At 34.3% G+C, this 13,808-nt stretch overlaps 2 protein-coding genes across 2 annotated transcripts; both read right to left on the bottom strand.

Annotated features, from left to right (window-relative positions):
* Positions 1 to 869: 869 nt before the first annotated feature.
* On the bottom strand, positions 870 to 1,674 carry LOC107778814 (uncharacterized). Its single transcript, XM_016599123.2, has one exon. The coding sequence runs from the start codon at positions 1,573 to 1,575 to the stop codon at positions 1,156 to 1,158; it is 420 nt and encodes a 139-aa protein (XP_016454609.1). The 5' UTR covers positions 1,576 to 1,674; the 3' UTR covers positions 870 to 1,155.
* A 6,944-nt stretch (positions 1,675 to 8,618) lies between these two features.
* LOC142165733 (uncharacterized) lies at positions 8,619 to 9,785 on the bottom strand. Its single transcript, XM_075224095.1, has one exon. The coding sequence runs from the start codon at positions 9,783 to 9,785 to the stop codon at positions 8,619 to 8,621; it is 1,167 nt and encodes a 388-aa protein (XP_075080196.1).
* Between the last annotated feature and the right edge of the window lie 4,023 nt (positions 9,786 to 13,808).

Raw genomic sequence — 13,808 nt, 5'->3', positions numbered from 1 at the left:
ATTATTTCTTAAAATTTCAAATTACACGAATGAAAATTAAAGTTGTTGAATGTGATAAAGAAGACTTAGTAAACTCTAATTGGATGATCGCAAGTGTCGTAATTCTTATCTTAATTTTCATTCCCGTCAATCAAGCATATACAACCTAGAAAAGTCTTTTTTCAATTTCCCCATAAAACGGTGATGAAAAAAAATCTTTTCAAATTTAAAGTTATGAATAAAAGGGTAGTTCGGTGGATAAAACATCTCGTATTCATGCAAAATTTAGATAAGAGTCATACCTCTGGGGGTGTGATGTAGACATCCGACCCTTAGGAGGCATACGTAGGATTTTTGGTAACCAGTGTTAAAATTGAAAAAACTGAATGGATGAAAAAAATATTTTAATAAAAAGCAGTGTCATTTTTATATTTATACCTAAATTTTTTTATTTTGTATAATATCTATATATACACATATACATATTTAATAAAAATTTCGGCGAAGCGGTGTCACGTGACACCGCTTGCCACAAGGTGTATCCGTCGTGTCTATTCTAATGCAAGTATTAATAAAATTCCGGTCAAGCGGTGTCACGTGACACCACTTACCGCAAGGTGTATCCGCCCGTGTTTACCCTAATATACCCTAATACAAGTATTAATAGCTGCTTTCCTTGACTCAAACACGTAACCTATAGGTTATATCAAGATGACTTTACCGTGGTTCCAATGCCTCCCCTTCAAATTTAAACCTACGAATGTGACATGCATTTGCACATCAGCTAGTTTTGACGGTTCATACCAAATTTAACTGGTGCAAGTAAATAGAAATCAAAACAAAAATGAAGCTAATTAAACAATCACCAAACAGCTACAAAACAAAAGACAAAAAGAGAAGGCAGAGCGAACTTTCATATATTATCAACATTCACATTTTCTATTCACAAATATCAATATGTTTCTTTCGTGGTAAGTACCACACAATGCAACAAAATGACATTAAAAAAAAATCAAGATAATGAAATGATTCTCACTTTTTTGTACGATTACACGTGCAAATTATACCAACACTAAATTACAAAATCCATCACTAAATTACTACAAAGTTTCCACCTAATTCATTGCCTAACATTTTCTTGACGTTGCCACCTAATAAAAATATGAATCCAACTCATCAATGTGCAATTACCCTTTTAGTCCTTTTTCCCGTTGACTTGATCAACTTTGACCAAAACCCTTCTTTCTTCTTCTTTCCATTAATTCCAACTCTACCACCTCTAGCAACAATAGCAATTGATCTACTCTTCTTCAAACCACCGCCGGCGCCTCCGCTGGCGAGAGTAACAAAGGAGTAGTGACCGCCGGTAACGTCGGAGGTGATCCGACGGTGGCCGATGGCTCCACGTGGCGAGACGCAATTGGATGAAGTAGTAGAGGAAGATAAAGAAGAAGAAATTGAAGCAAGTGCAGCCATAATTGTAGATGTACCATTAATTTTGGAGAGCTTTTCTCTTAAACAACAAGAACATACTCCTGGTTGTTGTTTGTGTTGTGGATGCTTCTTGCATATTACTTCTGGTTCTGAAAAAGCCATTCAATTGATAATTTTGATGTTCAAGATGAACAAGTTGAAATTCTTGACTTGTACTTTTTTTTGGTCACGTAAATGAGATTTGAGTTAATGCAACAAAATATGAAGAAAAGGGTTATATATATACACAAGGGTTAGGTAGGTAGGGGGTTTTGTGGTGGGGGGGGGGGGGAGGGGGTTATTAAGTAGGAAAGTGTGTGGATGTTGGGTGAATATTGCCCGTGTGAAATTGGGAATTGTGTACAATGTTGGAGAGTTAGTAATAAATACATGGATTCAATATTTAAGTTTTATAGGTTCTACTTTTAAAAATTTTATTTTTAGATTATTATATTTTAAAATTATATATTTAAACCTATAATTTTAATATTATTTTATATAAATTTATATTTTATACTAAAAATATTGAATTCAGATGTACCGACACTCGCCACGATTAATAGACACGAATGAAGAACGTATAGAGACCGTGTGAGTCACGACCGACTTTGGTTTTGTCTCTAATTAAGTTATGTTGCACCTACGCACACGTTGTGTCATTTCCTTAATGTTAATTTATTACTTTAAGGAAAGCTAATGTTTTAAAGTATAATAAATCGGTAAACCTAATAATTAGTACTTATACGTAGTGGAGATTTTTCCTTTGCTAGTGTATCAGTTACAAATCACACGTGGAACTTGTATTTTAGCCAATAAATATTAAGCAAATTACATAATCTGAGATTAATATAATTGGGGATGATCAAATCAGGAATTAGTTTTGGAGGCTATATTGATATATGTAAATGTAATCCTTTTAATTATGTTGTTGAATCATGTAGCCCTTCATCTAAAATTTTAATTATACATTTTTTATTTACTTAGTTATATCTTCAATACGATATTTATGTTTCTATTTACTTAATTATATCTTCAATACGATATTTATGTGCTAACCTTGATTTTTTTTCATAGACCAAATACGTGAAATTTATTTTGATAATACATGGCAGAAGATCTTGAAGTTATGACCTTTGTTTACGCTTGATATGTATCAGGTTGAGATTTATGATTATTAATCTTTTAGAAAAAATAATTGAACTTCCATTTTACTCAATAATTATATCTTAAACAAAAGCTGAGTTATTATTAGCTAGGTCCTTATGTAGTGTTAATCCGAAATTTGGCTGCATATTATATTAAATTATAATCACTAATTCCCATATGATTTGTGTGTGGTTCCTACTTTATAAGTGCTTTTTCTCGGCCACAAAATTATTGAAGATGCTGATACGTTATCTTTTGAAATTATATTTAAATGTTTCGTCGACAAATTGCGGAAACGAATTATATTATTGTAATCATAATGACGTATATAATTTGGTCTCATTGTTTATGTAAAAACAACGTAAACACCAACCTAGAACATGGCATTTTCATCTTTTAATTCTTCTTTTAGTTTTCCTTTGGTCAAAAAAAGATTGCCATATTCATGCGTGTGATGTAATATACACGGAATTAAGAAAAAAGATGGAAGAAAAGAGGTGTTACGTGTTAGTTAATTGGACCTTTTCTGCTTTTCCTTTTTTATATATTTGGTCAAAGTAAAGTCTTTAACGACTGAGATTATTAAGTAAACAATTCACAGTAATCTAGCATGCACACGAGGGCCACAAGGCTGCTTTAATTTTTTTTGTAAGATTTACTTTATTTATTTTACATAATAATTAAATTAAAGTGGTTAGCTTCATTGTGTCATATTTATTTGTATTACAAAAAGAAGACGAAAATATATATTGTATGCTAAGTATATTAGTTAAAAGTTTATATCGCACGAGTTAATTTTAATACAATTTCTTGATCAATAAATTGGAAGTGAAGTGCGGGTATAAAGTGACAAAATACAACCAACAAAACAAACATCCACCAAACTTACAGCCTAATTGTAGTCATTCCACAATATAAAAACTCGAAAGACTTTAAGAAAATAACACAAAAACAGCCAAATGTTCACTCTTTTCAGAAAGTGACTTTAATTTAATAGTCAAATTCATCATCGGGTAATTGAACAATATTTCAAATCCATCAGTGCTGCATTAATTAGAATCCTGTCACTAGTATTTAAAGTCATTATTCTAAAATTCTTACTCATAAAGTTAAAATTATGACTTCACTTCTTGATCTACTTCAATAAAAATAATCTAGAAAGTTTCAAGAGTGATAAATACTTCCTCCGTTCACTTTTACTTCTCTATTATGAACTTTGCACACTCCTTAAAAAATAATAAATATAGTGCATAATTTATTATTTTCATATTAATTGATGCATATTTTTAATGCATTTGAAAAATAATTTAAAATGAGTAATTAATAATGTGGGTATAACATGAAAAAAGAAATTGTCTTCTCTTAATATGCTAAAAGTGACAAGTAAAAGTGAAAATATATTTTTAAAATATTGGACAAGTAAAAGTGAACTTAAGGAGTATTAATTTAAGAAGAGATATAAAGGATAATTTAGAAAAAACACATGCTTTATACCATTAAATAATTCTTTTAATAGACATGAGTCCATGACAAAACTTGAATTGGAAAATAAACACACTGAGCCAAGGCCAACCTCAGCTGAAAACCACGTACGAGGCTGTTCTATGGTTGTCAATAGAGAGTACTACGTGTAATATCATCCTACTCATTACATAGTTTACTATATACTGTACATCTTTTTTGTTTTCTCTTCAAATTGTGGGAAGAACCAAGAGATTCTGTATATATGCACGTGAAATTGTCTGATGAACAAACGACCAAAGATTTAGATCTTGATCCCAAATGATTCGACCTTTAATTTTTATACGTTACTAGTGTAAAAGAAAATTATATACGTTCATTATACTTTGATATATTGTAACAGATTGTGTATTTTATTTTCAAATACTGATTTCATTTTTAAGCAATTATTTGTAGTAATAAATTTTGATGACCGAAAGTAAAGGGCTGTTCGGTGAACTAAGCTCCCGCTATGCAATCATTTGATGACCGAAAGTGAAAAGAAAATATATGAATGTTTAAACATTGTAAAAATAAGGATGTTTAGATGGATGTGTGGGCATACTAGGCTGGATAAGATCTAGGAATGAAGATATCTAGGTGAAGGTGGGCGTGGCTCCCATGAAAGACAAGATGGAGGAAGTTAGGCTTAGATGGTTTGGGCATGTGCGCGGAGGATCAGAGAAGTATGGATGCCCCGGTTAGAATGTGTGAACGGATGGCCTTAACGGGTATGAGAAAAGGTAGATGACAGCTAGACAAAGAAATATTGGGGAGAGGTGATCAGGCAGGACCTGGTGCAGCTTCAGATTTCCGAGGACATGGCCCTTGATAGGAAGTTGTGAAGGACGAGCATTAATGTTGTATGTTAGGAGATAGGAGGCTAGCTTGTGTTTTGTCTTCGGCTGCTAGTGGCTCAAGTTGTGTCCATATTACTCCTTTAGGGCTGCAGGTTAGGTCGTAGGAGGCTAGTCCGATAGTGTAGTGTTTTAGGATGCTAGTGGCTCCTGTTGTATCCATATTACTCCATTGTGTTTGTAGTACTATGCCACTATAACTGCTTTTCTCTCTACTTTTTGGTTATTACGTTGCTGATGTTATCTTTCTTGCTTCCTCTGCTATTGTCGCTCCACTGTCTCTTTTTATCTTCCTGAGCCAAGGATCTATCGGAAACAACCTCTCTATTCCTCCGGAGTAGGGGTAAGATCTGCGTACACACTATCCTCCTCAAACCTTACTTGTGAGATTCCACTGAGCCGTTGTTATTTGTTAAACATTGCATGCATGCTTAAAGGTTATATTGAGCTGAACTTAAAGGAAAACATAAGGATTCATATTGATGACTCCAGTTTAAAGAAAAAAGCAAGGATTGATATAATGAATATGTCCAGATTAGCGACCATTTTAATTTCACTAAGAAATGTCGGTTAGAAATTAATATTTTTCTATTAACGTAAGAATTGAGACGTAATTATTTATTGTATTGTTGTTTGCATGCACGCTTAAATTTGTTCAGGGAATTTTTTTTTTAAATATATGAGTGTGTAGGAGTTCCCATGCGCATTTGCTCCTTCCCAAGAACTTAAAAGTTATCCTTTCTGTAAATTCATTTCCCTTCTTACATAATTTATAGTACTATATATCATTGTTATTTTTCTTTTTCTTTGTAGAACTTCATATTATACTAAATAAACTTACGATAAAAACTTACTACACCATGTGTTTACGTCAACTCAATTAATATATGATATGTCTTCACCCTAACTACACCACAATTAATTAATATAGATTCTCACCTCAATCTATCAGTTAATTAGTAAATTAGTACGAGTTGGTGCAAACACGGCCAATATGGTATAATCTTAAAAATGGTTTGATTAAAGGCTATTTAAAATTTTAAGGGGCTATTTGTACATTATGCCCATTATAATTTTAAAATTAATAAAATAACTTTTTAAATTTTTTACGTGTAAAAGACAATTTTTATGTGTAAAAATATCTCTCGTGTATAAAAAAAAGTAAGGTCATAAAACTAAAAATAAGTTTATAAAGAACCACAAAACAATTGAACTCACGTTTTTTTATGATAACTGTACTTTTTATGTGATACGTGCATCGAGAAGGATTCAACTCACCTCCATTTCCTAATCTCTCCATTTCTCCAAGTTCCTATTTGGATGGGAGATACGTAACATGATTAAAAATCAATGGATAAGGTTTAATTGAATAAAATAAAGTCCTAACCATAGTTAAATTATTTAATTCTTTCTTTTATTCATTTTCAAATAATATTTTTGCAATCCCACAATTATAGCTAACATTATCTAAGATTCCTTTTCTCTTTCTTGTAGTGGTTTTCTTTCTCTGAGTTAATTTTTTTTTCAACTCTACAAAATCTTCCATTCTTATTAAAAATAAGAAGAATTAAAAGTAAGTTCCAACTTTGATAATAATTAAAGAACGATACAAATATAAGAAGTAAGCTCCAATCTTGCACCAATTTTAGTTCAAACTTTCTTCAACTTTAGCTGTGTAAAAGCATCAGCATTGCCAAAGAAGTAAACCAAAAAGCATCATAATTTTTTTTTTCTTTTGTTCAAGATTTTCATTCAGGAGCCAAACATGTTCTTCACGCAATCAAAATGTACCAAGATTTTAGGAAATCCACATAGCTCGTTAACATCGGAACTTACTTTTAATATTTTTTAAATTTTAATGAGAATGGAAGATTTTGTAGAATTGAAAAAAAAAAATTGATTCACAGAAGAAAAAAAATTATTACAAGAAAGAGAAGGAATCCTAGATAATGTGTAGCTATAATTATGGGATTGTAAAAGATAATATTTGAGAATGAATAAAAGAAGGAATTAAATATTTTAATTATGGTTATGGCTTTATTTTATTCAATTAAATCTCATTCATTAATTTTTAACCATGCCAAGTGTCTCCAATCTAAGTAGAAACTTGAAGAAATGGAAAAATTAGGAAATGGAAGGGAGTTGGATCCCCATGGGGAATATTGTTAATCGAATTTTGCCACAATTAACGGCGAAACTGGAACAATCTTGGTTAAATGGTTTAATTAGAGGACAGATTTTAAATCTTTAAGAGGCCACGTGTTCAATGGAAGACTTATTCATTTATGTAATTTGTAAAATCATATTTGTAAAATACGGGGGATGTGAGTTGGTATTAGTTGGGTGAATGAAAAATATTACGCCAAACTAGGGATAGGGATGACAATGAATTGGTGCGGGTTTAAACATATAAGGTTGTGGGGCGAAAAAAAAAAATTATACGGGTGCAGTGAGGGTACGAATTTAAAAACTTCATCAAATAAAAAAACTTAATTTTCTAACTTTCTGAAAATGAAATTGATTCCACGTAATATACTAAAGCAAAATAAAGTTTCATATTGTTTGAACTTTGAATCCAATGCTTGCAAGTCAAGTTCTTATTCTTTTATGATAAGTTCCGACTAACACATAATTATTAATCTATTATAAATCTATTTTATTGATAAAAGTGTTATCTCTTATTTTGCTCAAATACAAGAGTTGTGAGTACTGATTAACAAAAAGGAAAATAGCAATTAATTGATCTTGACGAAGATTTTTATATTTCTAACGAAAGCTTGAATAGGGTAAATTAATATATATACTTTTATCAAATATAAAAAATTAAAAACAATAGAATTTTGGACAACAAAATTTCTGTCCTATGCAGGAAGAATTCAGTTAATCAAAAGTATATTGTTCTCTATACAAATATATTGGTCACAGATATTTCTCCTCCCAAAGAAACTGATCCACATGATTGAAAAAGTTTGCAGAACTTTCCTATGGACTGGGGGGATTGAAGAGTCTAGGAAAGCATTAGTGGCTTGAGAAACTTTGTGCAAGCCTAAGGCAGTTGGTGGATTAAACCTATTGAATGTTGAAGTCTGGAATAAAGCTGTCATTTGTAAGTTGATGTGGAACTTATGTACAGTGGGTGCATGTGTACTACAAGAAGCAGATAGCAGGATGGAGTATTGAGGCAAAACAAGCTTCCTGGATAATTCAGAAGATTTTCAAAGCTAGACAATACTTTGAGGAAGCTGGATACAATGAAACTGAAGTGAAATAGATGGAAAGCTTTTCAGTGAAGAATTTCTACACAAAACTGCTAGGAAACTTTGAACGAGTAACGTGGAGGAAACTTATGCAAAGTAATCTGGGAGTTCCAAAGTGAAAATTTATTGTCTATCTAGCTGTTCAAAGAAAATTAATGACTAAAGATAGACTGAGAGGACTGGGATACGTGGAGGAGGTCACATGTGAACTATGCAACAAAGAAAAGGAGTCTATCGATCACCTGTTCTTTTTTTTTCGAAAGATTTTTTTTTATTTCAACCATTTTGTCAGTTTACATCATCTGTTCTTGTGAACTATAGAACAGATCTCATAAGTACAACCACATAAAACACTATACAACTATTGTTGTTTAGCAAAATCCTAACACTATATAAACTCTAGCTGTCATATGTGCCTTGGATTACATGTAGGATAACTATTGAATGACTGCAGAATAGATGACCATTTAGGCTTCTTCTGTCCAGCAATTTGCACTTGAAGAGCAATTTCCTTTGCTCTGTCTTTGGCTTCTCTGCTCAGCTGTTGAAACCTTCTATCATTTCGCTCCATCCAGATGTTGTATACTACTACTGCAAATACCACTTCTAGCAGTGCCTTTCTTAGATTCCTGTTGTTTACATTGGCAATTAGCCATTGCAATTTTGTTTCCCATTTACCAGTTGTTCTTTGGTACTCTAGCCATCTTAATATTCCTTTCCATAGACTCTGTGAGTATGAACATTCGAAGTACAAGTGGTCATGTGTCTCTTCAATATCTCTTCCACACAATGTGCATGACTGATCTACTTGAACTCCCCATTTGGCTAATCTGTCAAATGTAGCCAATCTTCTATGCATTGCCTTCCGTAAAATGTACTTATGTTTTGGTAGCATTCCAGTTACCATAACTAGTATTTTCCAGTGGACTTTGGGATACTGTGGAGTAGTATGAAGGCAAGCCTTCCTGATACTGAACTTCCCATTCTGAGTGCAGGTTTGAATTCTTGTGAAATCATTAGCCCACCACTCTCTTGCTGTAAACAGTTTCCTTACTAGCAAGCTAGCTTGCCTAGGAATCTCCATAGTAGTAATGTCTTTCTTCTTTATGTAGTGGCAGTGAATCCACTTGATCCAGAGTTTGTCTTTCTTAGACATTATGACCCAAAGAAGCTTAGTCAAGGCAGCTTTATTCCATCTCTCATAATCAATAATGTTTATACCTCCAGCAGTTTCTGGTTTACACAAAGTCTCCCATGCTATAGGAACCCTATGACTAGTATCATGACTACCAGTCCATAGGTAATTCCTGCATATACCATTTATCAGTTTAATAACTTTTTTTGGAATGAAAAATACTTGAGCCCAGTAAGTCTGTATTTCAAACAATACACTTTTGATAAGTTGTAGTCTTCCAGCATAGGATAAAAACTTGGATGTCCAGCTTCTGATTCTGTCCACTATCCTCTCCACTAATGGCATGCATTGTGCTATAGTAATTTTCCTTGTGGACAGAGGTACTCCCAAATATTTGAATGGAAAGCTGCCTTCTGCTAAGTGAAGCTCTGCTAGCATTTTTTCTTTGAATTCCCTGGGAACACCTGCTATGACAATGAGCTTTTTTCCAAATTTGCTTGAAGGCCTGAGACCTTTGAGAATTGATCAAACACTTCCATCAACATCTTCATTGAAACCTTATCAGCCCTGCAACACATCAAGAGATTATCTGCAAAGCAGATGTGTATTACTTGTAGTCGCATTTGGGGTGGAAGTTAAAATCTGTATTCTTAATTAATGTCTTCAATGATCTGTTTAGATACTTCATGGCTAATACAAACAAGTAGGGTGATATTGGATCCCCCTGTCTTAGCCCTTTCTTTGCTTCAAACTTGTTGGTCAATCCTCCATTCAATAGTAGAGAGTAGCTTACTGTAGAGACACACTCCATAATCAATACTACAGTTTGTAAGACACCCCAAATTCAAGTAGTACTGCTTTCAAAAAGCCCCATTCTACTGAGTCGTAGGCTTTCCTGATGTCTACTTTGATCATGCATCTAGGAGATACTGCCTTTTGAGTATACCCTTTGATCAATTCATGAGCCATAATAACATTATCAAAAATATTCCTGCCTTCTATAAAAGTAGATTGTGAAGGCCCAACCAAAAAATCCACAACCAATTTAAGTCTATTTGTCAAAATCTTAGCAATGATCTTATACATTGTTGAGCAACAAGCAATAGGCCTAAATTCTTTAACATAACTGGGGTTATGCACTTTTGGGATTGTGCAATTTATGTCTTTCAGTAATCTGCCATTTTGAAAGAATTGTTGCACTGCCTCTGTAATTTCCTTTCCAATAATTGGCCAAAAATCTCTAAAAAATTCTGCAGGGTATCCATATATACCTGGTGCCTTATCATTAGGTAAGTTCTTCACTATCTGGCAGATCTCTTCCTTTGTTACTGGCAGTAACAATTGTTGTTATTGGTTCAGTATTAAACAAGGGCCATCTCTTGCTATATTGATGTCAATCCCTGGCAGTTGTTCGGCTGCTGTTCCCAATAGTTGCTGAAAGAATTATGTGAACTCTTGTTGAATCTATTTTGGATCAGTAATCTTCAGCTAATTTTCATTGAAGATACAGCTCACCTTATTTCTTGCTTGCCTGGATATCATATATGCATGGAAATACTTGGTATTACAGTCTCCCAATTGGATCCAAGTTGCTCTTGATTTCTGCCTCATTATTTGTTCTTGAATTGCTTCCCATTTTTCAATACTTTCTAGGGATTTCCTTTCTTCTTCAATCAACACTTTGTTGAAATAATCTTCATTCAGCTTTCCTTGGGTCACTTTCAATTCTTCTCTCATTTGCTTTAGCTTATGGTCAACTGAGGAGTGCTCCTTTTGTATATTTCTGGTTTCTTGTTCAAGCTCCTTTAGTTTGGTCCAAACAGAATACATGGTGAATCCTTTGATCTTCTGTCTCCAAATTCTCTGGACTGCTTCCTTGTATTCACTTTGGTTCATCACTGTTGTTAGTAACCTGTATGGCTTTCTCACTCTTACCTTTATCACCTCAGTGTCTAGCATTATAAGAGTATGGTCTGAACAACCAGGTAACATATATACTGCCTTAATTCCAGTGTAAGAGTTGAACCACTCGGCATTGCCAAAAACCTAGTCTATATGGATATACTCTGACCTCTGCATCCCTCTTATTACTCCATGAAAATCTGCTTCCTCTTTTGGTGATTTGTCCCACTCCAATATCATCAATGCAGTTCTGAAAATCAGCCATTTCTGCTTGATGAACTGGCTACCCATTTATTCTGTCATCTACATTTTAAACACTATTAAAATCTCCCATTATAAGCCAAGGTCCACCATGCTGAATATTCCTCAAGCTCCTCCATAGTGTGTGTTGTATGGTGTGTAGGCCATATACAAATGTTATGTAGCCAGTGAATGTTGAATTCTTGTCCTTCACCTGACAGTGAATCAGTTGGTCTGTGCTTTCCAGAATTGCAACATGAACAATTGTTTCTTTCCACATTATCCATATCCTTCCATTTGGTGCAAATGCATAGTTGTCTTCTACTTTCCAATCCCCATCCATTTTCTTGTAAATAGCCTTTGCTTTTTGTTGTTTCACTCTAGTTTCTAGGCAAGCAATCATATCTACTTTATTTATCCGCAAGAACTTCTCTAATTCTTGCTGTTTATAGGACTTGTTCAGTTCTCTTATGTTCCAAGATACAATGATCATGAGGGATTATGATTATTTGAGGTGCTTCCCTAGGTCAATTGGCCTGATCCATTTCTGGACACTTGCTGCTGTTGATTCCCATCTGATGGTCTTTCCAGTATGGTCAGTACAGCAAATGCATTCCTTTTATCCAATTCATCATAATTGACCTCTATATACTTTGTTTTGTCAACTGGTCCTTTTACAACTACTACTTGTTTCCCTCTGTTGTTCACCTGTACCTCCATTCCAGGATGATCTATTGGCTCATCTTGTTGTTGAATGGTTGTACTCTCTTCAGCTACAACTTTTGGTTTCCACTTCATTGTGGTTTTCTTCTTTCTTCTCCTTATCTGCTTCCTTGGTCCTTCCTCTTGTTGCACATCTTTTTGACAGTCACCAGTATTATGCCCAAATATGTTACACTCTAGACAGAATTTCGGTTTCCATTCAAATTCCACATTTTGCATCCAACTTCTTCCATCTGGTATCTCAATATAGATCTCATCAGGCAACGACTGAGTTATGTCCATTTCCACAAGGACTCGAGCATAAGAAATCCTCTCACACTCAGCAGTTAATCTATCAGTGCATATAGGGTTTCCTAGTAGGCTAGCTATCCTCCCTAGATTTTCCTCAGCCCAGCACTGAATTGGCAGACCAGGTAAATTGACCCATATTGGAACAATTCTCATTGATTCCTTTTGGATCTGGAAGTTTGGATCCCAATCCTTCAATATCATAGGTTTGCTATTGAACGTGTAAGGGCCATTTTGCACTATTAGGTTTTTGTCCTCCATAGATTCAAATTTAAAGATGAAGTACCCCTCATCGTGTAGTAACACTGTTGGAGTTATAACAGTGTTCCAAACACCATAGACGAATTTAAGCATCTCCTTAAATGACGGGTTTCCCCCCAATACATAACCTATTAATGTTGTCCTCCACTTCTGGGTCTGCAATTCTACCTCCTTTGGATTTAATTTGGTAATTTTCACTCAATCCTTCACCATCGGAGGATAGAATTTGAGTTGCATGCCCTGATTTTGTACTTTGTTACCTTTAACAACATCAGCCATAGTTTGTTTTTGAGATCCAACTGAGTGTGTAAGTTTCCTTGCCGCTGTTAGCATACCTATTTTCATTGGTTGTATTTCGCTTTTCTCCACTTCTAGCTGAGCTTGCATGACCGTAGGAGCACTTCCCATACCTGGTAACCAATGTAACAGTTGCATTGGGGCTAATTTTTCTGGAATGTTGCTTTCTGGGGTAATTAATCTCGTCATATTTACAGTTTGGGGGGAATTATGGTTAATAGTATAGGTCGGTTATGGTGGAATCCGGTGGATCGGCGATTGTCAGCTGCTTTACTTAACAAATCGCCAGACTTTCTCTCTCTACTTTCTCTCTCTACATCCCCTCAATTTTTTACTTTTTCAAAATGAGCAATTATGGACAGTGTTGTTGCAATGGCATGGGCTTTGCAGAAAGACAATGCGATGGAGTGATGGACTCAACTGGACAATCAAATGCTGCAAAGGAAGGAGCATTAAAACAGAACTATATCGACTAATACTTGCAGGAGCAGTATATCATGTCTGGCAGGAAAGAAATAACAGAATTTTTAGAGGAATGAAGCAGTCCATACGGGAGCTTGTTTGAGAGATAGTTCAAGCAGTACATGGACGAGGAAGATGTGTACAACGACCACTACTACAAAAATTAGGGTTTAGCGACGGACACATTCTGTAGCTAAATAGAAAAATTCATCGCTAATCTCATTTAGCGACGGATTATCAAAAGATTCTGCTAGCTACGAGCGTTTTAGCGACAAATTAGCGACGACA

The sequence above is a fragment of the Nicotiana tabacum genome, chromosome 11, assembly GCF_000715075.1.
Source record: "Nicotiana tabacum cultivar K326 chromosome 11, ASM71507v2, whole genome shotgun sequence".
Lineage (NCBI taxonomy): Eukaryota > Viridiplantae > Streptophyta > Magnoliopsida > Solanales > Solanaceae > Nicotiana > Nicotiana tabacum.
The sequence above is the reverse complement of the archived record's forward strand: the minus strand, read 5'-3'. Positions and strand labels throughout refer to the sequence as shown.